The sequence below is a fragment of the Aquila chrysaetos genome, chromosome 17, assembly GCF_900496995.4.
Source record: "Aquila chrysaetos chrysaetos chromosome 17, bAquChr1.4, whole genome shotgun sequence".
NCBI classification, from domain to species: Eukaryota; Metazoa; Chordata; class Aves; order Accipitriformes; family Accipitridae; genus Aquila; species Aquila chrysaetos.
This window is the reverse complement of record NC_044020.1, coordinates 2030518-2056453: the sequence shown is the minus strand read 5'-3', so window position 1 is coordinate 2056453 and position 25936 is coordinate 2030518. Positions and strand designations below refer to the sequence as shown.

The following is a 25936-nucleotide window of genomic DNA, read 5'->3' as shown; positions in this document are numbered from 1 at the left end:
TCCTTCATCCCAGGCTTTTGTAAGGAATGACTGAGCGGCCTTGAAGGAACTCTCTCTAAAGTAAAAGCATCTGTGAATCAGCTCAGGAGTCTGAACTATCTGGGTGGAGGACTTTTCTGGGTGTTGCTTCAGAAGGAATTCAAGCATATTTGATAGGAAGAAAAAAGGCAGGGAAGGAAATTCCAGACACAGCTAGAATAAGTGTGCAGTATATGGTTTTTCACCAACACTAAAGTTCCTAAAGAGCAACTGCTAAAGGAAGCCTGTTGAGAAGCACACAATGCTACAGACTTCAGAACTGTCATCATTAGGAGACTAAAACTGTATCCAAAGCACTAAGGTTTGGAAGCTGTACTTGTCAATAGTTCAACACAACAGAAGTTGTTTCAACTCTCTTAGAGGACCTGCTTCCAGAGAAAGGAGTAAAGTCCTCTCACCTATTCTTCTCAGGAAGACAGAAAGTTTTAACAGGTACAGGGAAGGGACCTCACTGGCTTAGGGACAGAATCTATGCAGAAAAACTGACAAAAGAGCAACACTAAGGCATGCAAAGCAATCCCACTTCCACACTCGCTTTACACGAGCAACTGCCCTTAAGAATCTCTTCTGTATTGCAGGGCTTATGTGGATGCCAACAAGATCAGCTATGTCAGCAGGAGACAGAAAAATTCACTCCATCTATCACGTCATCTCCCATCCTTCTCCAAACACTGCATCACCTCTCTAGGATGAGGTGCTATTTTTAGTCTTCTAGTTTTAAGCATATGTTAAGACTGCTTCCACTTACTTTCCTTCTTATCCTTTTCAAGCTCTGCATCTCGGGTGTGGAAGTCTGAAATATTAAATATTAGCCATCCGGATTCCCCTCGCCTAGCACATGTCAGCGAATCCAATACCTAGGGAAGTATTTGCACTAATGAGGCACACACAAAAGGGATACACACACAAGCAGCTTTAATGGGTTCCAGCTGCCTGGGATTGACAAACATATACACATATACATACACACACACTCTCCTGCTTCTTATATGGGGAGCACATACTATAGCATAGCAAAGGCCTTCAGAACAACAAACCTGAAAAGTCTTAGTAAAATAAATAATATTTTACTTTTTCTTCCCCATTCTATACCTGGAAAAGTCACTGTTTAATATTTTACCTGTTGGGACTTGGAAGACTTTGCTTGTCTGATGAGGTTGGTACTTGCTAGAAGCTTGTCCATGTCCCAGTTCCTTCAAGAAAAACAAAAGGCAGAAAAACTTTGAGTAATTTACCATGGTGGTAGGATTAATGCCTTAATTCTCATGTATTCTCTTTAAAAAGTCTAGCCCACCCACAAGTGAAACATAGCTGTTTCTAGGGCAAAATACAGCAGCCACTAGTGCTAGCAGCATCACACTGCAGTCATGGGAAAAGAAATAAAAACAACCTCTCCTGCTGAAATCACAGGAGAAATTTCAGGGTCATAGAAGGCAATTACAGGCTTGCAAAATAGCTATGACACCAGGGTAATGTTCTGATCTAGTAAAAAGTACCTGATGGAACTATTCTGTAGAACACCCAGCCAAGTCAGCTGCCTCCAACAGAAGCAAGTTTGGAAGATTTCTTCCCTCAAGATTTATTGACTCCATAAATTGCTTTAACAAAATTAACAAAGCACAACACACTTGTGCGTTTCAATGTGCAGATCTGGGTAAAAAATGGCACTAACGTCACATGGTTACTGTATTTCTCTCTAGGCCAGTTTTAGAAGCAAACCAATTTCTCCCAAATAGCCACTCCCTGCATAATTACTCAGTGAAATATGTTTTTCCCCTTGCCACTCCACAGTGACAAAGCCGCACTGGTAAGGGGGCTTTTTCTAACACTCTGTAATGGCAAGACCCTGGCTGTGGTGAGAGAAATTGATATAATGGCAGCATGGCAGTATCACTTTGATGATATTTAACTCTAAGCAAAGACAGGGATTTCAAAGAATAAAAGTGATCTGGAGCCTGGCAGGATTGCTCTACTAGTGTATATTAAAAGAAAAAAATATGCCAAACTCGATTTAGCTTGGTCAAGAGAAACAGAAGTTGTTGCTTCCACTTGTTGACAGACATGTGACAGCACAAACTTTCATTACAAAACTATGTAGAAATCAGCAAGAGGCAAGCTGAGTAAATTGTGCATTATGTTGAGAGAAGTCCTCTGCAATATGAGTAAATATAAAAGAAAATGCTTGATAGACCTAATTTCAGATTTTAAGGAGAATAACTTGCTCTCCTGCCAGCTTGTTTTCCAGGGCTCTAGATTTTAACAGAACAGGCAGACCTTATGACTGATCACCTATTTCTTTTCCCCCTCTTCATCATACAATACAGGAAAAATCACGAAGCATATAACAATACACACATTGTTCTTAAGTTCAATTTAAGAACCAACGACATAATTCAATTTACTTCCAAAGCATTTGTAGAGAAATAAATGACTAACTCTACCAGTACTGACTTTGAATATTCTCACTGGCTTCTGTATCAGGTTCAGCGTTCCCAGCCTCCTATTAATGCAGCCTCTGTGTACAGTTACCGCTACCATTCCTTCCACCGTTCATACTTTTTTCCATGCTACTTTGCCCAAATATCCTTCTCTTGCTTTTTTTTCCTTCTGCCTTACTTTCTTTGCTCTTTGTGCTTAGAACTTTTCCTTTCTTTGTGTGACAAATAACCATCTTTTCCTTTCTCCTAAACCACTAACAAAAACCGTCTAAAAAACCCAATGAATTGCTATTAGACATTTCAAAGTAATTTGGTACTCTGTATCCAAGAACAGTGGTAATGCTCTTGCATTAGTCCATCATCCAGGTCATTCAGGTCCCAAGATTTCAAAATGGGAATTAAATCAGAGGCTCATAATTAAAGAGCAGAAATATAAGTGCCAGGCACCTGCGGTTCCCATTGACTGCAAAATAAACGCTTATTATGGAGCAGTTGGGAAAGTGTGACTACTTGACTAGGTGACTAAATATAAAGTTAGGACATTTGTTTTGGAAATTGCAATCCCCATTTTTTATTGACTTGATTATCCTTATTTGCAGCCTGTTGGACACTGGCTCACCTGTCTCAATTTCAATTACAAGCTTTCCTGTGTTCTACACAGGGTTTGACATACTGACACAATCCCTGACAACAAGTTATCACTACCAGTTGTTTAATCTTGGAACTGAAGTAGCACATTACTTTAGTGGTAAATGAATGAATGAATTGTGAGAACAGCCTGTCTGCTGACCCATGAAAACAATTTAGCTTTCTTTCAGACTGACAGGATTTAAATCTTCAGAGACTCAGATTTTCACCTGCTTGTATTTCCAAAATGAATCAAATAACATAGAGGTGTGAGCTGGGAACCAGTTTCTAAACATGACAGACCTTCCCTCCCAGTAACATTAAAAATATGAGATTCTTCACAATATCTAAGCACTTGGTGCATAAGTCAAACTTAAGTATCATTTTCCCTGTGCCACATTCTTTGCTTACTTCTTTTCTAAAGGAAATGCCTGCTCTATCTTGGCTGGAGAGTACAATATAGACAGCGAGTGTCACCTGCGGAATGATGACCTGCAACGAGCAAGAATCCCTAAACAGCTAGGGAAGTGCAAAAGGTGCTTGTGGGGCATGTGTTTGAAATTAGTAAGATCAAACTTAGAAAATGAGAAGACTGCTGAGGACTTCAAGAAATTCTTTCTGAATGGTTAAGGAACAACTCCTTTCTCATGTCATCTGACAAACTGATCAAAAAAAAGAAAAACAAACCCCAAACTGACAAACTTCTCAGTAATAGGAACAAGATGAAGACGTCAGCAGTCGATACTTTTAATGAAAGCCTTAGCTTCTGTGACACATCCACTTGCTGGCTGCACATCTTTGTGAACATATTTTTATCCTACATTCTTGTACGGAGTGCTTACCAGTCTTCTCCAGACTGCTTGTCATGTTGAAGGAATCTGGAAAAGGGAGGCAGAATGAAAAAAACAGTTCATAAGTTTAGAATCCAAGACTTGGAACCAAGTTTATGCAGAGAGGGTACCCTCCATAAGGCTCATTTTGCTTGGGCATTCAATGCAAATTCAAAATTCGTATTTTCAGGGTTCTCTTTCCCTTGTGAACCAATGAAGATTCGCTTTAGTGCTGCTGAACATACTGACACCATCCAGCTATTTATATGACAACTGTTGAGCTATCATGACCACCTTCTACCTGGCCCTAGTAGGTCTCATATTTGCATCCCTTGCTACCCCAGGGAACAACACAGAATTAAGACAGGAAACCAAACGAAAACAAGCAGATCTCCCATTTACTGCTCTAAGTACTACAGTACCCAGCCTTCACAAGTCTTGTAGGAATGGGTTCTAAATCTCCTGGTGTCCCTGAATAGCTTTTACCCCAGGCTAGTTCAAGCCATCAGTGAGCAGCCACCTGCACTCCCCAAAAGCCTGAAAAACTACCTCATCTTTATATGAGCCTGCAGCAGATACCCAGGACTGGAAAGGACTTTCCGGGCCACACAGTCCATTCTCATGCTACTGCAGACACCACATCATCTAAAGCCCACGTTACTTCCAATTTTTGCCTTTAATAAAAGGCCATCCACAAGCATACCTTTCTAACACAAAGAATCAGTACAGAGTAAGAACCTATAGATCAAGGCATCCTGGGGAGAAAAATGACCACCCGGTTTGGATACAAAACTCCTATTTAGATTAGCAGGTACTAGGGAGAACTGCTTACATCAGTGTTCTTATGACTTTCCCCTCCCTCTGGTGATAGCGGGTTGTTCATCTTGAGTTTTTCTGGTTCCAGCTGGGAATAGTCCCTGTTAGTGTAGCTTCTTGGGGTTGGTAGCGTGGCAAAGTGGAGAGAAAGAACGGTGAAGGAACATGGAAGAGAACACAATACTTAGCACTTTTCACCCATCTTCATAGTGTGCTATACACACTGAACTTCTCAGCATCTCATGACGCAGTTCACTTGTTTGTATGGACAAAGCACAGTTGATGTTCATCTAAGGCATGAGATAAAATAAGCTTAGAAGGGGATTCAGAACACAGGCCCTGTTTGCTTTCCCTTATAAACAACACCACAGCCCGAGGGCCTAACATCTTGTCTCCAGCAGCTGCCAGCTATGGAGGGTTACAACAGAGCTTAAGAAACCAACCCATACTGAGAGGTCCTTTCCCTGGTATAGCCTCCCTGCATCTGCTAATCGGGAATTTACAGACTGCAGGTTTAATATTTCATCATTCCCTGGAAAGGACATCTTAAGTGACCCACAGAAACAGATGACTCTGAAAGTAAGAGACAAAGAGAAGAATTAAAAGACAGACATGGAAGCAAGCAACGAGTAGCAAGGTAATGCGAACAGAATGACATGGAGCTTAAAACAAGTTTTCACTGCTGTGTGGACTGCATGTGTCTCCCAGTCACCAAGGTCAACCTCATGGCAAACTCCGTCAGGAAGCAATGGATTCTATCCAGAGCACGTGAGCGGGTGAGCTGCCCGCATATTTGCTTAAACTCTTTAAGGTGAGCAGTGTGGCCAGAATGGTGAACAATGATTGGAAAACCTCTTCAGAGGCCTGGGAACTTTGTATACAACATCATGGCTTCATATACGCTTTTTCTGGATACACGTTTTACACATTAGTACATATAAAAAAGGCCCAAGTAAACAAATGTAAACGTGTAGAATGTGTATGTGTGAATTCAGGGAAGGAGGGCAGAAACTGAGTTTGAAAGACAAGGGGTAAGTCTGTTTGCAGCCTACAGCTTGCACAAGCTGCATTTCCTGACAGGACCAAAACTACTCTCACCTATCATCCATTTTGAAAATGCATCGCAAAGCTGTGTCTTGGGACTCATCAGTACCGAAATATGATCTTGGGAAACCAGAACAGAAGCAGATACACAAGGCTTGACTCAGCAGCAAAGAGAAAAAACTGGGGTTTAAGGAAAGAAAATTGACAACTCTATACTTTTTAGTTAAGAGATCACGGACACACTGTTCTTTTGAATAACAAAGTCTACATTTCAGCCAAAGCAATGACTGCTGCTTTGAAGAGCGAGTAATTACAAAAAGAAGTGCACAACTTGGCAAAAAAAGGATGAAAACATTTCTCCTTCCCCCTTTCTTTAAAGAAGGTCATGTTAGCAAAAGAGAACAATCAGACAGACTGTTAGTGTAGATATTTAGAACTTTTAGGAGACAATAAAAGCCTGCTGTGGAAAGTGAAAGAAAATTACAAAACCCAGGAAGAAGTAAGTAACTAAAAGAGAGAAGGCAGAGGTGAATTAGGGGCAGGCATATTCGTTGGGTGAAAGCTAGAGGGCAGACTTGAGTGACTAGAAATCAAAACCGTGCTTTATCCCATTTTATCATTTTACTTACGTTATTAAGAGCTTTACTATCCAGAAGACAAAGGCATGAACTTTCCTGGCTATCGCTTGGTGATTCAATGCAGGGATACCACCCGTGACACCCAGTATCCTCAAAAGTTACAGTACAACTGATGGTTGGATATTAGGATTCCTGCAATAATTAATTTATAGATGCCTGCACAGCACTCCAAAAACCTCTATTTGTAGAATAAGTATTAGTTTCACATTACTCCTGTGGGGATGGGTTTCTCCATCTCATTTCACCGTCCTGGTGTTTTCTTTGCCTAGCTATAAGCACTTTAATGAGGGCCTCCTGGTGGTGGAATCTGCGACAGTCAAGCAGGAGGAAAGCATAATGTTTTGCAAAGCAGTGACACAGCTGTTCTTCTACCTCTCGGGTTGGCTATAATGAAAAGAAACAGAGAGAAAAAGAGGTGTCTGCTTTGTCAATAAGTGAGATATTTAATATCTAGGATACTAAAAGAAGGGACATCATTAAATGCAGAGCACTGAGGCGACAGGAATTACCTCACTACTGAAGAAATTAATGGGGCATGGAATTGATTTCAATATGCCAAAAAAAAAAAAAAAAAAATTATTGTATAGGTTTTAAACTCAGTCTCATTTAGCCCACCAGTCAATGTAGCAAGTTTCAAGCAGCAAAGATTACAATAAATATGTTCTTTGACATCAGAATAAGCCTAGAGTAAGTCTATGGAATTCACCAGTCAGTGGGGTTTCCTTATAATTATTGATATAATAATAATTATATTAGAGAACAATAATAATCCCGCAGTGTATATTAAGAAAGGCAAGAGAAAGTCTATGGAGTTAAAAGCAGCTCTGACACCATCTAAGCTATAGATTCTGTATTGCTTGTGAACAAAAAAGATGCTCCAAATTAGGCTACCGAGAACAGCTTGGGTCTATTCCAAAATCTCCACGCTGTCATGTGCTACAGCCCTATCTTCGTCCTCTCACTCTCTCAGCTTTCCACCAGTGTTCCCAAAGATGTCTTCATAAAAAGATACGTAGTTTCCTTACACAATGACTGTGATATGCAGGTTCTTCACCATTTAATAAGCTTTTGCAGATGCTAAGTGATATCTCTAGTTATTGTACTGGGAGAGAGAGAGCGCTAGGTGTTCACTTCCCCACAAAGTGACAGGCATAGAAGAATGCACAGCACTACACCATAATGCTTTTAGCATCGCTTAAAATCATACATCAAACTACCCGCTGGCAGGAGAACAACACAATACATTGAGAGGCAATGCTAGAAATGGCAACGGTCAGCTCTTGTCTCAGTATCTACCTGACATAAGTGGAGAAATAGCAATGAAAAGCTACTGCCAGAAGAGCCTGGGAGGTTGGTGCAGCAAGGAAATTCCACAGCATTTTTTGAGGAAATGGGAGTCTGGCAAGAAATGAAATTTAATAAAACCATGCAAAAGAAGAAAGATTCCAGAAGCAAATCACACTGAAAATCAGACACTGAACCTCCTTCTCTTGCTCTCAAACTTCAGGAGCGGTTTTCTGAACTCTCATTCACAAGCCCTCCCAACTGTGAAACAATTCACACACAGATTAGCACCCGTGCACGCAGCAATCGAGCACACAGCAGTATGCACTCACCTCATACACCAAGGTGGTGGGGATGGGCTGCGTGGCTTTTTCCGAGTCTCTGCCTCGGAGGAAGAGGCTGTCAGAGATTCTCTCTGTCAAGAGAATTACTGTGAGACCCTGGATAAATAAGACACTTTAGTTTTACAATAATTGTAATGTATTACTACAATACTCATCCTGCTTAGTGCAAGGAGAACACAAGGGTCACAACTGTGCTGAAACATGCAGGTTTCTTCTAAGAAGGTGAACATTACTACCCCTGTGTTACTGGCAGGGCACGTCCTGACCAGAGCTTCTTAACACTCATTTCCCCCCCCCCACCCAATAACAAACCCCTGAAGTATTTATAAATGAAACATATGGGCCTTTCTTTGTCCTTGAGCATCTCAGGGAGATGCTTCACTCATCTGGAGCTCTTCAGGTCTGAGTATTTGTCTGGAAACTCAAAATTTTTCAGTGCATTTAACAACTTAAAAAAAAAAAAAAAAGTGAGTGTTAAGAACTCAGTTCCTCACTATCCTGTACAGTCTTTGACTCTTATAAGTGCCTACGTTACCTACAGGGTTTTTTCCAGTTCAAAATTGTAATTCTACATTCTTCCAGCTTTTCTTCCAAGGTTCTTGCCCTCATTGCACTGCTGACCCTTCTTTTCATCTTTCTTATCAAATATATGAGCACACACATATGGATGTTAAATGCTGATAGGAGCCACAACTACTTCACAAAGCCCTTGATCAGAACTGCAAGTTTTTGTTCTACTTTTAAGGGTGTCAGTCCCGCCTCCCCATAATCCCTTATTAAAAAAATCACTAATTTCCAGTGCACAGACTCTAGTGCACAGGGTTAGAAGGGCACTGTTTTTATAGCATGCGCCCTGCAAGAACCAGATATTGCTTAACTGGACTACCAGAAGATACTGCAGCACCAGAGATTTTTCTTGTCTATAGTCACCGGGTTGGAATGAGAACTGGAAAGATACCACAGTACCAAGAAAGCAATTTTCTGGTTCACTTCAGGCAGGGTGCCAATTAAGCACTGTGAGAATGCAGACTGTTAAAATAACTTTTTTGGTGGAGTATTAATACATGTACAAACCAAATTAAAAGGCTGGCAATTCTCTTATTTTCTCCTCTTTCCTGGCACTTTTGTTTATCTGCTTGCCCTTCACCCTCCCTTTTTTTTGTGTTCTCTTTTCTTTATTGTTCCCCTTTAACTAAAGTCAGCATCCTAAGATCTCATTAAACTTTCCAGCAAAGCCTCACAAAGTCCTCAACAGAAGCTTTTCTAACAATGCAGCAAGTAATTTCAGATCACTAGATTCCAACAGATTGGAGAAATATTTTAAAATTTAGAAAAGGAGTGGTATTTTGCCCCTGCAATATAAAAAAAATACTGGCGGCATGGGCTACATACCCCTGCCGTTCATCCAAAATATTATCTGAACCAACACCCAAAGCCACCTCCCTTGGAATACAAACGAGCAAGTAACACAATAAAACTAAATTTATCCCATCGGGTGCTGAGAAGGGAGGACTTTGCAACAGGCGCAGAAAATGAGGGCTCGTTAAGGACCTGCCTGCTCTTCTCTCTCCAACTTCCAACCCATCGTCCCCTGAACTCGAGCAGTGCAGGACCCCAGACCTTCTCCACTTCTTTTCCCGTGTCCCCAAGCAAGGAGTGGTTCTCTGCCTAATGGCGTTTCGTTGTTTATCTGCAAAAACAATTTCAAAAAAAAAAAAAAAAGCTTTCCAACCCATTCAAGCATTTTAGGGGCAGAACACCGCGAGTTGGATGCAGCCCGAAGACCTCCATCTCCACAGCACCGGCTCCCTCCGCGATCGTCCCTCTCCACCACAGCCAGCGGGAGGCTCGGGGACCGGAGCGGGGCCCCGAGCCGGGACGGCAAGAGCCCGCCGAGTTCCCCCGAAGGGCCGTCAGCCAGACCCCTCCGGCACGGCCTCCCTCCCTCGCCCGCTCCCGAGGCGGCAGCCCCGGGGCATCCCCCCGCGGCCATCCCCCTCACGGCCGCCGCCCGGGCCTGCGAGCCGCCGCCTCCACACACGGCGGCAGCGGGGAGGAGCGGCGGAGCCCCGCCGTCGCCATAGCAACGCGACGGCCGCAAACCGCTCCCGGGGCAGGCGGCAGCGGCGGCTGAGCCCACCGGCGCGCTGACGGACGGGGAGCGCCGGCAGCAGGCACGGCTCGCCAGAGAGGTACTCTTCCCCCCTACCCCCCCCGTAATTAAGGCGAACCCCGATGGAACAGTCTGCCCTAACCGCCCCCGCACCGCGGGGCTGACCCTACCACTCTGGGGTGGGGGGCGGGTGTTCCTCGACGAGCCCGCTGGTTTCGCTGGTGAGATGCCGAAAAGGGAAAACAGAACGAGGGGCCATCCCGCTGGCGGCCCGAGCGGGGAATAACGCGCTCCAGTTCTCCCCTCCCTTCTCCTCAGCCCTCCCGTTAGGTGGTACGGCCCGTACACCCCCCCCCCCCCCGCCACACACATACACACACACACACCCCCCCCCCCCCCCGGTGCCGAGCCGCGTGGCGTTGAGGATAGCTGCCGAGTGCGCCTGCGCGGGTGGCGGCGGAGTGGGCGCGAGAGGCGAGGGGGGCTCGCCTCGCGCTTACGGCGGTCCTGAGGCGGGGGGGGGGGTGACGTCAGGGGCGGCCTCACGTCGTTTGCCCCCTCCCCGCCCCGGTCCGGTCACGTGACGGCGGAGGTGCGAGGGGAGCCGCGTGCCGGTGGGGAGGGGCGTGGCCCTGTCAGGGCGGCGGGGTGGGGGAGGGGCAGCCCCAACCCCCCCCCCCCCCCCCCAAACCGCCATTTAACCCTTTCTGAAGGGCGGGGGTGCACAACGTGAGGGGAACGGGCACGGGGTCAGTCCGGTTTTAGGTGGAAACTGGGCAACGTCGGTGAAAGTGCCGGAAAACCGGCCGCCCGTCCTCACCGCCACCATCTCCTCACGTCGCCATCTCCTCACTGCCGCCATCTCCTCACCGCCGCCATCTCCTCACGTCGCCATCTCCTCACGTCGCCATCTCCTCACCGCCACCATCTCCTCACCGCCGCCATCTCCTCACGTCGCCATCTCCTCACGTCGCCATCGCTTTTGGCCTCGGACCGTCCACGTCCCTCCCGCTCAGGGAGCAGCGTGAGGCCGTCGGGAGCAGCCCCCTCACCCCACCCCGAACACCCAGCCGGCAGCACGCACGATGCCTCTCTTCGGGAAGACGTTCAGCCCGAAGAAGACCCCCCCTCGAAAATGCGCCTCCCTCTCCAACCTGCACTCGGTGAGTCCCGGCGCCTCGAGGGCTGGGTGGCTCCTGCTGCGAGCGCCATCACCCTTTACACGAGCTCCCAACCGTGCCCCTCTCCGCCTGCGGCACCGTTTCTGATCTCTGGTGACTATACAGGAAGGTAAGAAATGGAATAGCTCAGGGAAGGATCAGCATCGCCCTACCCACAGTCCAGAGCTGTTTCACCTAAGACTTCTCACTGGTGGTCTGTGAGCCCGGGGAGACGAGCGTACGTTTGAGGGGGAGAAAGTGCAGGCAGGGTAGCGAGAGGAGCCGGTCCTCTGCCCCAGCAATACGTGACCAAAGTGGGATTTCAGGCTCCAGGGTCAGTCAGACCAACAGCTTCCATTGGAACGCCAGTCCCTAAGGAATGGGAGAGCCAGGGGGTGGCTTTGGATTTCTGTAAAACGCTGAGTGTGGTCTTATCCCTGCAGCTGGATAGATCGACCCGTGAGATTGAGCTGGGCCTGGAGTACGGCATCCCCACCATGAACCTCGCTGGCCAGAGCCTCAAGTTCGAAAATGGCCAGTGGGTGGCAGGTAGAGCGCGGCTCGGCTTGTTTTGACCTGAAGTAGCCACGGTTGGCTGACAGTCCGTATTTTGACCTCTTTCTTTCTTTCCTTCCAGAATCGGGAAGCTTCACGGGGGATCGTAGGGAAATGCAGCGCTTGCGCAAACGAAACCAGCAGCTGGAGGAAGAAAACAACCTCCTTCGGCTGAAAGTGGATATTCTGCTGGACATGGTGAGTCTTTGCCCGACTGCCACCTGCCCACGGCAGCGGAAATGCCGGAGCGAAGGGTGCTGGAACCGTCAAAGGAGGCCGTTCTCGCTGCACCCCGCTCTTTCTGCTTTACCCTGCTACGCAAGACAACGGGCAAAGTGACGCCATAGGTGTAAAGTCTGATCTCCTCTGCAAGAAGAGGGGGAGGTTCCCCCCCCGCAGCAGGGTGCTGTGGCTGATTAGGTGCCGTGTCTCCTCTTTCCCTTTCCACGTGGGGCACGGCGTTTTTCTTGCCCCTCCAGCCTCTGCCCTAACTATGACAGCCACCCTTTCTGGTCACAGAAGATGAAAGCTTCCACCTGCTGTGACAAGCGGTGTGACATCTATTCTGCGTGTAAACCTATGGATGAAAGAATTCCCAAGCCCTAAATAAACCAAAATTCAACATTACCCAGAGATCACAGCTTTCATGCTTAAGATCTGGAGACGTTTTCAGTGAAATAGGATACATGTGTTTTCTTGGTCTGTTAAGTGATTTAGCCTTTATGTCAGTCTGAACAAATACTTATTCCTTCATCGTTTTCCTTCCTTACGCCCTTCCCGTGTTTTCAAACTGGCAAGTGGCTTTTGTGGCCGGAGCGCTTAGCGGAAGCCCCAGCTGCTCTCCGGGTTTTCCAGGCGATCTCAGTGACGTGCGAAATCTCAGCTTCCCGGGAACAAATTCCCTCTCGCGCAGGTGCTGGCCTGCGGCTATAAATCTCGGTGACATCTCTGTCCTGTGAAATCAAAAAACCTTCCGAGGCCCAAACATCTCGCTGCCTGCGCTGTCACCGACACAAGGCGCTTCTCCGGAGGGAGAGCGATCTCGGATCCCTCTAAGGGGCTTTGGCGTCGTCCGAGCTACGCGGCGGGCTGCGAGGTCGCAGATCCGGCGTCGGCCCCGCGGCCGTGGCACGTGGCCGAGGTTGGAGGAGTAACTCCTCGCTCTTGTCGTTGTTCGCTGTGCGTTGCAGCTCTCCGAGACCACGGCCGAGTCCCACCTGATGGAGAAGGAGCTGGAGGAGCTGAAGAACCGCAGCCGGCGGAGAAAATGAAGACGAAGAGGAGGACGGCGGGGGAAGCGAGGAGGCCGGCTCGGGGTCTCGGCTGCCCGTGGGCACCGGACAGCCGGGGACTGGTTTGCGCCTCCCGATCCCGTTGGGTACGGTGTGTAGGTACTTCGTTCCGCGACACCGCGAGTCACGAGATGCCTCCGGTGTTGCGCGGTGCTGTAGGTACCGCGTCACGGCGGGTTGTCACGCCGCCGCGCTGTTAATTAACGCTCCCCCCCTTTTTTTTTTTTTTTTTTTTTTATCGAGCACTTTTTACCTGGCTCCTTTCCCTCCCCGCAGCCCAGCCCAGGTACGCTCTTCCCTGACCAGAGCGGGGGGAGGAGATCCGCCTCGGGGTGGGGTGAGCCCAAAAATGCGGGGAGACCCCCCCCCCAAAAAATCTGTCCCCTCAGGGGGAGCCTGCGGCGGCTTGTACAAGTTTTGGGATGCCGGAGTTGCTTGTTCTCAAGCGTTTCGCTTATTTTACATAAAAATTTACATTTCAAACCAGATTCTGTGGGTGTTTGCTGTGGCGAGGGGCGCGCTGCGAGCTGGGGGGGTCCGGGGGGAGTCCCGGGGCAGGCGCCCCTCCAGTCCGCCAGGGGTCGCTGTCTTCCCCCGCAAAGTCCGCGGGAGGACCGCCCCTCTTCCGGCGTCGCTCCGGCCGCCGTTCCGCTTCCGCTGGCTCACCGCCCCCTCCGTCCCTGGCCGGTGGTGATGGCGGCCGCTGCGTCCCTCTCTCCGGAGGAGCTGCTGCCCAAGGGCGGCTCGGGCAAGGCCGAGGAGCTGGAGGACGAACTGGAGGAGGAAGACGACGACGAGGAGGTAGGGGAACGGTTGTCGGCGAGGCGGGGACGGGCGGGGTGACCCCGGCGGGTTCGCAGGGCCGGGGCGGGCCTGACGCGGTGTGTGCCTCCCGCAGCTGGACGAGACGTTGGCGGAGCGGCTGTGGGGGCTGACGGAGATGTTCCCCGAGAGCGTCCGTTCGGCGGCCGGAGCCACCTTCGACCTGTCGCTGACGGTAGCGCAGAAGATGTACAGGTGAAGGGACCGGCGGGGCGGGAACCGCCCCCGGGAGCGGGTCCGGCGGGGTGGCGGCTCCCACTGCGGCTTTGGCCGCCGGTAGCGGGGAGCGGCGGGGCCGCGGTCTTTGTTTCTGGGCGATGGGGGGCCGGGAGTGGAAGCGGGGGAAAGTTTTTGTCCGAGGCACGGGGAGGAGCCAGGGGAGAAACCTGGCGCCCGTAGGCAGTGGGCAAGGAACCGCTCCTTACTCCTAACGAGCTTTCTCCTTCCTAGATTTTCCAGGGCAGCTCTGTGGATTGGGACCACCTCCTTCATGATTCTGGTTCTTCCCGTCGTCTTTGAAACGGAAAAACTGCAGATGGAGCAACAGCAGCAGCTGCAGCAGCGACAGGTGAGGCGGGAAACGTTCTGGCCCTCTCGGAGCCGGCCGGGGGTGCCTGCGCCTCCTCCCGGTTACCAGCGGCTGAAGGAGTTTAGGGAACAGGGCGCGGGTTCGTTGTAGCTTCTGGTCTTGTTTCACCCCACCGGATGCTCCGGTGGGATGATCCTGCCAATTCCCGGTAACTCCGGTAAATGTTAAGCGGGCTTTGGCTGGGCTGAAATACGCAGCGAGGGCTGCCCGCAGGCCAAAACCCGCCCCGTTTGCTTTTGGCGTGGCCGAGCGTTAAAACCCGGTTGTCCGTCCTAGCAGGGGAGGAACCGGTAACGGCAAAACGCCGCCGGTACCGTCGGCACCGAGCAGCTGCGGGGACGGGGGGTTGCGGCCGCCGGCCTGTGTCCTCGCAGCCCCTCCGCTGACCGTTTTCCTTCCAGATCCTCCTCGGACCCAACACGGGGCTCTCGGGGGGAATGCCAGGGGCCCTGCCTCCGCTGTCTGGAAAAATATAACTCACGGAAGCTGCGCTGGGATTCGTATCATGTGGGAAGACCTCGAGATTATGATAGATTGAACTGTTGATTTGTTGGGTCAGGGCATTTTAGTTTTGTTTTGTTTTTCCTCCTGTTTGTTTGTCTTTATTTTTGGTTCTCCTTTGGGACATTGACCTGTTCATAACGAGGGGGGGAAAGCCCCCCACCCCTGGACCTGACGACGGCTCCTCTCTGCATCCTTTCCCCCCCTCCAAGTCCTGAGTCTTTCCTTTTATGCAATCAGTACGCCACCACCAGTTACAGACTTGAACTGGGAGAGTTCCTCTTCCAGCCTCCTCGCTCCCCCCCCCAAAAAAACCACCTTGGGGTACAGGTCAGGCTTCGAAAGGCGACAGTCAAACAAAACAAATCCTTTCCTGGCTGACGTGGAGCTGAAGGACACCGGTGACAGGAGGAGGAGTGACTTTCCTGGCAGGCGAAGCAAAGGAAGGAGGGGTGCGGGTAGCCGTACCCCGCGGAAGACACTCTCCGGGAGGACGCGTCTCAAAAATAATTTCGCTGCAACTCCATGTGCGCACGCGTGAGAACAGAGGGAGCGGCAGGCCAGGTTCAAGACGATCACGTCCGCGCTGATCCTCTGCCTCATAAAAGTAGAACTTCAGATATCGGCTGCGTATTTTTTTTGTATTGAATATTAAATAAATCCAACCTGAGCAGTGTGATTTTAATAGGTGTCCTTTAGGGAGGCTCAGTCCTTTCCGAGCTGTCGGTGGCTTTGAGGGTAGAGCCCCTTCCCTTCCGCACACGGCCTGGCACCAGGGGAAGGGACAGATAACAGCTCTGTCACCTTCAGGTGGCCGAGAGAGCTGTGCAGGGCTTAGGGGAGTTCTCAGAGAGGTGACTATCTTAACTCACAGAAAGGTTACAGTTTTACCAAAGAAAAAAAAAAATTTATTTTTCCTTTACGTACTTTGTTACAGAACAATTCAGTTGAACATACAGAAGTGATAGGACATTTATATGGAAACTTTTTTTTTCTTTCCCATTTTTAATATTTGGTTAAACAAAATACATCTCTGTAAACAAACCCAAGACAAGGCTCTAACAAAACCAAACAAGCAAGAAAACAAACATGGGGCTTCCCCGCTCCCACAAGCAGTGGGACTGGACCGGCTCGCCTCCGCGGGGGTGTGATCATACACTTTCCCTTTACCTGAGCAGCCGGATCACACCGTTTTTTACCCCCACCCCCAAGAGGAAAGGAGCTGACATACAAGGAGAGGAACGTAGCCCCAAAATATTTTAAAACATCTTTGCATATTGTGCACTGTGCCATTGGCTTGCGGTTTCCATGCAAATGGGGTTTCTCCAAAGTGCGACTTTAATCAGCATAGAAAACCTCACTGTTGAGATTTATTTTTTTCTCCCCTCTTGAAGAAATGGCTTCAAGTCAGGAGCAGAATGCCTGCAGGCTGCGCATCCTGCCTGTAAAGTGTTTCAAAACTGCCAGCTGGTATCGGTCATTGGAATGTGTTACGAAATCAGACTTTTTATAGAAACGATGGGTCTTTAAAACAGAAGAGCTGTTTGCCCTTGACTGCGGGAGGCTGTGCTCAAAAGACTGCAAAACGGTGCTCGCCAGATGTCCGGGGTCAGTGAACAGCATCGTCCCATCGTCACGTGGCCTCTATTCTCTGTTAGGAAGGTGCGATTTTGGTGGTCTCTCGGTTCCGAGCACCTGCTCGTGCGTTTGCAGAGCTCTCGAGATAAAAAAGTAACTGATAAAAGGTAGTTATAACCCCTCCTTTCACGAGCTCAAACACCAGTAGTGAGACTTTCCTGCATGATGGAGCAGGATCCTTCAAGCTCCGTTACATCCCAGAGATTGCTGTTTAACTTAGACATCCCACACGTAAAAGAGGGAAGCAAACAGCAGCTAAACGCGACAAAGTCTGTTCCAAATTCAGCATTCCCTCCTGCTGTGGAAGGCATGACTGAGCTGCAGCTTGCCCAGGTGACGAGGAAACAGCCAGTGGAGATTCCTCTTAGCATCTCCACATCTAGTCACTCTTTCCCACAGAAGGGAGGGGAGGAAAAAGCGATTTGTCCATTAATGGAATGTTTGTCTGCCAACACTAAAAGAGAGGTTGGTTCAACTACCAGGCCAGCGTCTTTCTAATGCCCGAAGGTTCTGGTGGACCCTCTGCATCTCCCCACATTATCAGGTAGTAACTATAAAAAGGGCAAAACCTGACTATTATAAAGGCTTCCCTCCTCAGCCCATTTTTTTTTTCTTTCTTTGTAACTTTACCTCTTTCTCAGACATTTTGCATGACATTCACAACTGTGGGCTAGAGTTTTGGAAAGAGGAAAATAAAAGGGAATGAATTCCTCTCAAAACCCCTTCAGTTTTATTCCTTTCTCCCGGCAGCCCCTAAACTACTGGGTGACCATGCAGAAAACCAAAATAGATGTTAAAAAAAAAAAAAACAAAACAAAACACAAACCCAAAATCCAAGGTAGCACAAAGAAACCCAAGCGGACTACGGCCTCTCTCCAGTCCAGAAACTCAATACTCCTCAATTAGCCTGTGCTCGCTGTTTCCACATCGCCTTAGCCAGCCACATGCTGCCGAACAACCGCTCGCCACATGCATAAATCCCTGGAGACACTGGGGAAGAATCCTCTAGCTACCCAAAGAATTCCTTCAAAGATGACACTGTTTTTATTATTGTCTTCTAATTCCTGGCACAAACCATCCCTAGGAAGCAGAGGGTCGTACTGAGCACCGTACCATTCCTAGTGTTCGAGAGTGTCCTGAGAGACCCTTAGGAATCGCAAACGTCTTCACGACGACTTGTTTTGGAGGGAGAGACTTGTGAAGAGGCAGCAGCATGCTCGGCCCCTGCTCCTCCCCGGCAAGCCCCGGGGGGAGCCGCGTCCCACCACACGCAGCCTTGAACCATATGGGGGAAGGGGTGCCAGAGCCCTCCAGACACCCTAGCCCCAAAACCCAGTTTTAAAAGAGCGCAATGCCTTCTCGCTAGCTGAAGGGCATGCAGCTCTTTGCAAATAAAGTGATCGGCTTCCAGTTTCCTCCGCTCTGCCCTCAAGTCTTCCCCACCCACCACCCCCAATGTCCTACGCCGTTGCCCTATTGCACCAAGGAAGGAAGAGAAGAGCCTAACAAAGGGAATTCCAGACGAGAAGAGTCAGGGCACCCATTATCCAGGTTTCAGGGCGTCGGGAGTTCAGTAAAGGGGAAGAGCTGTAGTGGGAGGACAGAGTCGGTCCGGGTCACACGTCAGCTCTCCAGCTCTGATGTGCTTCCACCTCCTCTGGCACCACCAGCAGGAGTTCACAGTTCTTTCCTCTCAGCTGGTGTTTCAAAAATTTCCTATCATAAAGAGAAACAGAAATAAGCGCTACTGAATGTAGAACTTCGTCGCCTTCTACAAGAACAAAATGCAGCTAACTATGCAAATATGACAAGAAATGGGAGGAAGCCCCCACACATTGGCTTTAGTTTTTTTCCCCGACAAAAAAAAAAAACCAAACATGCAAACAAATGTTAGACTTGCCCCACTAGATTCAACACACCTCTACCCAGCAGATTATCGCAGAATCGGATAGACACGATCTTAACCTCAGCAGAGATTAAATATATACAGATGTCACTTTCCAATTTTTCAAGGTGGCAAAAATAGAATTAAAAACAAATTCAGTTTCTTCAGATCTCCAAGATCAAGAATCCCACTACATTTTAAAATAATTCCAACAAATCCGGAATACTTGTGGGGAAAAGAAACCCCCAAAACAAAACCATCATTTAGATGTCCTTATCGCAGGTCATAGCAGCAGCGTACCAGCCAGCTATTTGACGTGGTTCTGCAGTCCCTTTCTGCCCATAAGCTTCTTCTAATACCAAACGTGGGTTATCTCCAATAACTATGAAATTCAAGTCAACGTTTTCTCCCAATATCTTTTGGCCCAGATTTCCAACATTCCCTGTAGAGGAAGCCCTTATTTATTGCTGAAGAACAGCACACTCAGGATAAAATCCCCCAGAAGCTCTGCACAGTAGTTCCAGAACTGTGTTGCGTTATCCCAGAAGTTCACAAAAGGCTGACATTCGCTTTACCAAGACTTTAATGGCATGGCAGGCTCTGCAAATACTGCTCATGTGCAATCCCTACCTCCGAACAAGTCTAGTCAAGACAGCAAAGCTGTTAGTAGGCTTTAGAACAGGATGGAATGGAAGCTAAACAGCAACTAAGAGCAGGTGAGACTTTACAGTCAAAGTAATTACACCTACTGTCTTGTGTTAAGATGAAAGAGAGGAAGGGAGTCAAGCCAGAAGCACAGCATATGCTTACATAGACAAGTGATTCCTAACAAGCGGCTTTCACTGCTGTCAGGGGTAAGGCTGCACTTCGAGTCTGGAAAGGCTTTCATTGGGAAAGTACACACAGACTGCTAAAGAGGCAAAGGAATGCTGACACGCTCACGTTTGAGGAGAAAGCGAGGCACGGCACATCTCATTGCAGGAGTCACCCACTAATACCAGACTTGGCCTCTGCCTTCGTCACTAGTGACAGAGCCAGCCACAGAAGAGACCAAGTCAGGCTCTCCCAAACTCACAGAGATCACCACTGCCGAAAGCATTTTCCTAGCTTTGTGCAAACAGGGTATAAATCTAACCAGAGGCATAAGAACCTTATTATTCTTACATCCTTGCTGTTGAAGGTCAACCATAACTGTTTCAATTGCTAACTGTTGACGGACAGATTCCCCACCTCCAACGGGAAAGGATTTGAGGAAGAACAGGATACAAAAAAATCCTACCTGAGCTCACTTTCACCTCCAATCCACTCGGGCATCTTGAGTTTGGAGTCGAGGTTGTAGTAGGTGCCTCCCACCTCCCGGACGCAGATCCAGTGCTGTCGCTTGAGGGGGAGCTTCAAGGGGCCCCAGCAAAGGCTGGAGGGCAGATTCATGATGAAGCCCATCACATTAGACAGGGCAATGACGTTAACATCCCTGAAAGGGCGCAAAAAACAAGACAGCGATAAGATTATATTCTGGTACTTCATCTCTTTCTCGTTTTTACAAATGGCGGCCATTTCCAGAATTACATGACTTCTCAGTACCTGCGCTTGTCCCACCAAACCGCCTCATAGCCTTTGGTCTGAAGTGCTGCCATGATCACGTTCACATCATAGTTTCCGTTTCCCAGCATGCTCTTCTTGTGGGGTGTCACCATGGTGTTGGGAGACAGCCTGCAAGCAGAACAGGAGACAGCTCTAGCGGGTGTTTGCTGAATCTATATTCCACAGCTGGAAGGGGCTACTTGCTGTATAACTCGAAGCCCATTTTCAGGGGTTTTGTGTTTAAACACAAACCATTCCGTTCCCCCTTATCGCTCAACAAAGGGGCTGAGAGGGCTAAACAATGCATTAAGAATAACTTTGATGTACAAAGCCTCCGAAGATCCTAGCTTTGATGTGAAAGAGACCGCAAAGCAGGAAGTTCTTTTTCCCCCCCTTGAACTGGTACTTTTGAAGGATGCTTTAGGTTTTTTTTTTCCTCAACTTGTGGTTGGAGTAAATGCCAGTTTGCCATTTAGAACGACGGCTATCACAATTTCAAGAATTCAACAGTCAACACCAGTCTTGAAGACTGGATGAAATAACAAGAGGCAGGGTGGGTTGGCTGCAGAAAAGGTTGTTCTCCCCCCCCCCCCCCCCCCCCGATAAATGAAAGAAATATTTAGACATAAAGCTGTGAAGATATTTGGGTTTGGGAGCTTTCTAAAGCATTGCCACTGCTATACGATTAAAAAAAAAAAATCTATTGCTGTAGGTGGCTAAGCAGATAACCTTGCTGCAAAGAAATCTCTTCAGCTTTAATCCATAAGCTTGCCTAGACATCACTTGCATTACTACAGCATCTAAAAATCCAGAATCACAGTCCACCACATTACATGCAAAAATGTAAGACAGCCTTTGCACAAATGCAGATAGTGGATGCAAGACATAAAACATGGAGACATGTGGCAACCCCCCCCCCCCAACAAACAGTCACTCTTATTGTTTTTTGTTTTTCCCTCCCAAGAAATTTTGTAAGGAGGGGAAACAACATGGGGGTCAATTATTATGAAGGTGACAGATGGGCTTCAACAGCTGGAAGGGCAAGCACAGGGGGAAACCAGGAGCAGAGAACAGCAAGGTCATGCAACACCAAACCAAAGAAAGTCAAGCCTGAGATCAGCTCTGTTGTGATGAGTTGCTCTTTTGATTGGTATGGACTCCATTGGCTCTGCTGGCACAAGGTTCATGTGTTTCCTATCATCCAAATATCCACACTTCACCTGCCTCACCCTCATGTCAACTCCGTCCCCCAAAACTCCAGATGTTCCTGCACATTTTTCACTCAGCCATTAGCACAGTGCAAGTTCTGCAGGTGGTATTCCATCCAGTGAAAATCCCTCCGCCCTTCTGCATTCCTCCCCCGACAACATAAGGCATTTGACAAGAAGCAGCAAGCAGTGGATCGAGTAGGGAGTTTCAGACCAACCAAGGCTAGAGAGGCTACAGACAGGTAGCTTTTTGCATCAGCTGTGAGTTTTCTCACAGTGGAGCAGACTGCAGCAGAACAGCCTGGGAAGTGACTTAACCACAGGAGGGAGAAGAGTCCGAAACAACGCAGTAATAGGAAAAGGTGTTAATACCCACCGCTGGGCATTCCCGAGCGAGGCAGTGACATTTTCACAGAATCACGGTTTCCAGTCTCCAAAGCCCTGCTATATTTTACTCATCACAGAGACGCGACCGTAGCTTGTCACAGGTCTTCCAGCATCTCCATAAAGCAAGATCACTTGGCTACAACTAATTCCTCAAGATCGCTGCTTCAACCTATTAACTCTCACGAGTGCCAGTGAGCTAGGAAAGCCTTCCAATTAACAGAGCCCTTTGGGTTGCACAAGCACCCTCTTGTGGCACCGTTTTCCAGAGACAGGCTTATCTGAGAGCTGAAAGAACACATTTATCTTTGTTCCTTCCCATAACTTGCAAAGCCCCAGAAATGAGATGAGAGACCAGCATAGGTGACATGCTCAAAGAACCCAGGAGCAAACCTTCTCCAGGAATCGCCTCAACATCTCTACTCACACAGGCCTGAACAGGGTCCACAATCATCAGCTGAAGGACTCTGATTAGACAGGGAATTAAGTTGCCTGCTCAAAGTTAATTTTTTTGTTTTGTTTTGTTTTTTTTAATCCAGACACTAAGCTGAGGAAGACTGACAAAGCTGGACAGAAATCCAGGTAATAATCCTTCTGAGCTTTCTAAGTCAGAAACTTTCATCAACAAGTTGTCTTAACACAACAGGCTGAAGATTCCTGTACGCAGTTGTCTTTCCTAATCAGGTGTCAATACACAGACTCCAGTGAAGCGAAGAGATTTTGTTTGTATGTCCATGCAACATTTGGAACATGCCATCTTACTTCCTGCAACAAAAGCCAGAGGAACACCAAAAAGGTGTTTCTTGTATTAGAGGAAAGAAGAGAGGGAGGACTACAAAAATCGGGGGGGAGCTTGGACCAAGTATTGGCATACACTTGAGATGATAATCATCAGACTACAATGGCCTTATGCAATGGGATGCAGCAAAAGGGAAACTAATAATGAAGCGATGCAGTTCAATCATTCTTCAAGGGATGTGGTAAAAGCCACAGAAAGCTTAAGCTTATTTGTGATTTTGTTACCTTGTCAACATTGGGTTTAAAAAAAAAAAAAAAAATCACACTCTGCAACATTTTTGTAGCTTATTAAAAATATTCGTCAGTCCTTATCAGAGTCATCAACAGACAGAATATGACTAGACACAGGAAAGACATATGGGTATAAAGGTCAACTAAATCCACACTTCTTAAAGGCAAGTCAGAGCTAGACACGAGTAGTAACCCAGCAGAGATGCAAAGGCAGTGGCAATTCTTACACATAGCTTACAGCTCACCCATTTCTGAGAGGAACTTCCACATGTATTTCCATACGACCGTGGGGCTAAATCAATGGGTGTATCTTGATCCAAATATTAGGATGGGAACAATGCCAGGTTGGAATCAATGACAAATTCTCCCTTCTAGGGCAAGGGGTCCAACCAGATCAACATCCCAGCTCTTTCTGAGAGGTTTCATGCTGCACACTAACTCTCTCTCACCAAACCCAATGAAAGCCAACTAATTAGATCATCACACTCCTTCTACCACATGAACTGCCTTTGTTTGCTTCAGGCCAATAGCAATCCATCTGTGATTAAGATTCTGATGATTGCTGCTCTGGAACAAAACCATAGCGTCTTTACACTGGACAAAGAGTGCCTTGAGCCTGCCGGGGACCAGCTCCACTTCACCAACAGGAATTTTATTTCCAATGCTATCGTAAATAGCATTTCAATCTGATATTTGCTGTTATCCATCACCACATTTCTTTTGCCAAAGACAGGCATGCGTTTGATGAGTCAAGCACCAGTTCCATAAATCTGCCGATTTTCAGGACAGCAGCAACAGGCGCACAGCTCCCTGCTCATCAGCACAGGGTACCACGACTGCCCTGTCCATCAGTACCTGCATAACTGCTGTCATGAAGCATGATTTCCTACCTGTCACAAACACAAGGTGCTGTCAACTGCTGGTTAACGGGTATTCAAGCATAACTTATGCAATGAGTACCCCATCCATAGATTGAGTATCAGAGGAGACACCATTTCCTACTTGCTTACTTTGCTTCATCAATGAAGGATCATCACAGTTTAAGGGCACGTTCAGAACTTCCACAAAGCACCGAAACAGCATAAAGTAAACATTTAGCAAAACATGAGCTATTGTACAGGCCATATTAATAATCTACGTTTATTCCAGTAAAACTAAAAAATGCTTTTATTAATTATTTGACATTGCTGGGAAACATTTAGCAATGCCACAGAAAATGGGGATCTAGCTATTGAAATTAAACCCGGGTTGACACAGTATATAGGGTCTCTCTGCACGGAAAAAAACCCATAACATTTGAAGAACTTCATTTAACAGCTTGAATAAGGAGTCACTCATTTGGCAAAGGTCCTAATTAAAAAAAAAACAAAAAAACCAAAAACTTTAGAAGTGTTGCAGTACTAAATCAAGAAGTTTTTGTGATGACCCATTCGTCATTCCTGCCGCCTTCACTCTCCCAAGCCAATCCCCAAATCCATTATTAATATATCTACATGAGGCAGGGGCAAAAATATGGAAGACAGGTAGAAGATGCACTAAGGTGTGTGGAGGGGGGAAAGACAGCAGTCCAACCGCATGACAGCATCAGCAATAAAGCCCTTGGACCCAAAATTGGCAGCCAGCATAGTTTAAGAAACAAGTAAAAAGAAAGAGAATTTCTGCATGGAGAGAGGGAAATAAAAGGAGGGCAAGAATTTAAAAAAGAAACTACATTCACTTCAAAGCAGTGGCATACTCTGAACCCCTCCTTTACTCTATTTTCCCCCCCAAACAGATCTGAAAATTCCTCCAAGTGGCAGAGGACAAGGGGAAGCGAATGCCAGGGCAGAGAGCATCCTACCTCTGAAAAATCTCTTGCAGGGTTTCCCTAGTGAAGGCGTTGCTGTCCTGGAAGACATTGTTGAGGGCATGGAGGGCACACAGCTCCCTACGCTGCTTCTCATGGTAAATATGCAGTGGTGGTAGCTGGGGCGGCTCTGGTGATTCTGATTTGGTCTTGTCACCTTTCCATGGCACGCAACTCATTTTCTCGCAGGGTGGATGGAGAGTAGGTGGTGAGAAACGACGGAGGCTGAAGTTTCTTCCTCCACAGTCACAACAGCAGCCCACTGCCCCTTTCTTTTGTAGGCTAGCGCTGCTTCCAGCTCACAAACCCTCCTCTTGTGCTTCAGTTTATTCAGTAATTGCCTCTGATGGCTGGTTTTAAAAACCACATAGAGATCTGCAACATATTTTTCCTCCCTCCTCCCATACCCCATAAAATAGAATACTTCCCTCCCCCCCCCCCCAGGAAAAAAAAAAAAAAAACCAACAAAACACCAAACGTCAAAAGCTATGAATCCCCTTAGTCTCAAGGTACCAGCTGGAATTTATCACATCGCTCCTTTTCTTCCATCTCCTTTGGTCTACAGTGCCACTAGAAAGGTACCCAGAGCAGGTAACAAAGAGGGGCCCACCCCCAAAGTGCCAAAGTGGAGAAGACGAAGCCAGCTTCTGGCGCTGCCTATGGGAGCACAGGGTGCTTAAGGATTTATCAGCTGCATTCCTCCATTCCTTTGGGAATGACTGAATCCAGGCAAGAAGATGCCAACAGCTCAGGAACGGAAACCGCTTCTTGCTAGGCCACAAAAAAAAAAAAAAAAAAAAAAAAAAAAAGAAAAACAAAACACAAAACAAAACACCCAGGTCCAGGCTCCGGGGAAGGCAATTCCTCACCAGTCACCCTGCGCTCCGACAAAGGGAAGTCTCCATTAGCAATCCGAAAAGGGGCAGCACAAAGCCCGTGGGGGCGAGGGGAGGGCAGGCAGAGACCAGCCCCAAGGCCTACCTCGCACCTTCCCGCCCCGGCCCCCGCACAACAACACCCCCCACACACACACTCCCCCTTAGCTTCCCACAGCCAAGGCCCAGCCCCACACCGCCGCAGCCGCCGTCGTCGTCCCCCCCAGACAACCTCCCCTCAGGGCTCGCTGCCGGGTCGAGTCGCCTGCCTTTCCCCCCCCCAGGAGGAACGCGAGAAGAACCCACCGGGCCCCGCCACCGCCTCACCCGTTCCTCGGCCCCGGCCGCCCCACACCGACACCCCGCCCGCGCATGCGCATCGGTCCCGTTTCCCC

General features: G+C 48.0%; 4 protein-coding genes across 5 annotated transcripts in view; 2 read left to right on the top strand and 2 right to left on the bottom strand.

The window, feature by feature from the left end:
* The window catches only part of DMC1 (DNA meiotic recombinase 1), a 33119-nt gene extending 23207 nt beyond the window's left edge, over positions 1–9912 (bottom strand). The window contains exons 1-5 of the mRNA XM_041129642.1: positions 8049–9912; positions 6424–6816; positions 4767–5040; positions 3947–3982; positions 1160–1232 (exon numbers count right to left, since the gene is read on the bottom strand). The gene's annotated coding sequence lies outside the window, so the exon portion shown is untranslated. The remainder of the gene's footprint in view (positions 1–1159; positions 1233–3946; positions 3983–4766; positions 5041–6423; positions 6817–8048) is intronic.
* A 118-nt stretch (positions 9913–10030) lies between these two features.
* On the top strand, positions 10031–13668 carry CBY1 (chibby family member 1, beta catenin antagonist). 2 transcript variants are annotated; one of them, XM_030040711.2, is made up of 5 exons: positions 10031–10252; positions 11190–11336; positions 11777–11882; positions 11971–12086; positions 13079–13668. In XM_030040711.2, exons 2-5 carry the CDS (start codon positions 11259–11261, stop codon positions 13157–13159), a joined length of 381 nt encoding a protein of 126 aa, XP_029896571.1. In that variant the 5' UTR covers positions 10031–10252; positions 11190–11258; the 3' UTR covers positions 13160–13668. The 2 variants fall into 2 exon arrangements, with proteins under 2 accessions (XP_029896571.1, XP_029896570.1); XM_030040710.2 differs by having other exon boundaries at positions 10939–11336.
* Positions 13669–13803: 135 nt separating this feature from the next.
* TOMM22 (translocase of outer mitochondrial membrane 22) lies at positions 13804–15777 on the top strand. Its single transcript, XM_030040709.1, has 4 exons — positions 13804–13981; positions 14079–14197; positions 14453–14570; positions 14993–15777. Exons 1-4 carry the CDS (start codon positions 13874–13876, stop codon positions 15065–15067), a joined length of 420 nt encoding a protein of 139 aa, XP_029896569.1. The 5' UTR covers positions 13804–13873; the 3' UTR covers positions 15068–15777.
* Positions 15778–15977: 200 nt separating this feature from the next.
* JOSD1 (Josephin domain containing 1) lies at positions 15978–25766 on the bottom strand. Its single transcript, XM_030040707.2, has 4 exons — positions 24661–25766; positions 20200–20328; positions 19895–20089; positions 15978–18446 (listed from the first exon to the last, which is right to left on the bottom strand). Exons 1-4 carry the CDS (start codon positions 24843–24845, stop codon positions 18347–18349), a joined length of 609 nt encoding a protein of 202 aa, XP_029896567.1. The 5' UTR covers positions 24846–25766; the 3' UTR covers positions 15978–18346.
* Positions 25767–25936: the final 170 nt, after the last annotated feature.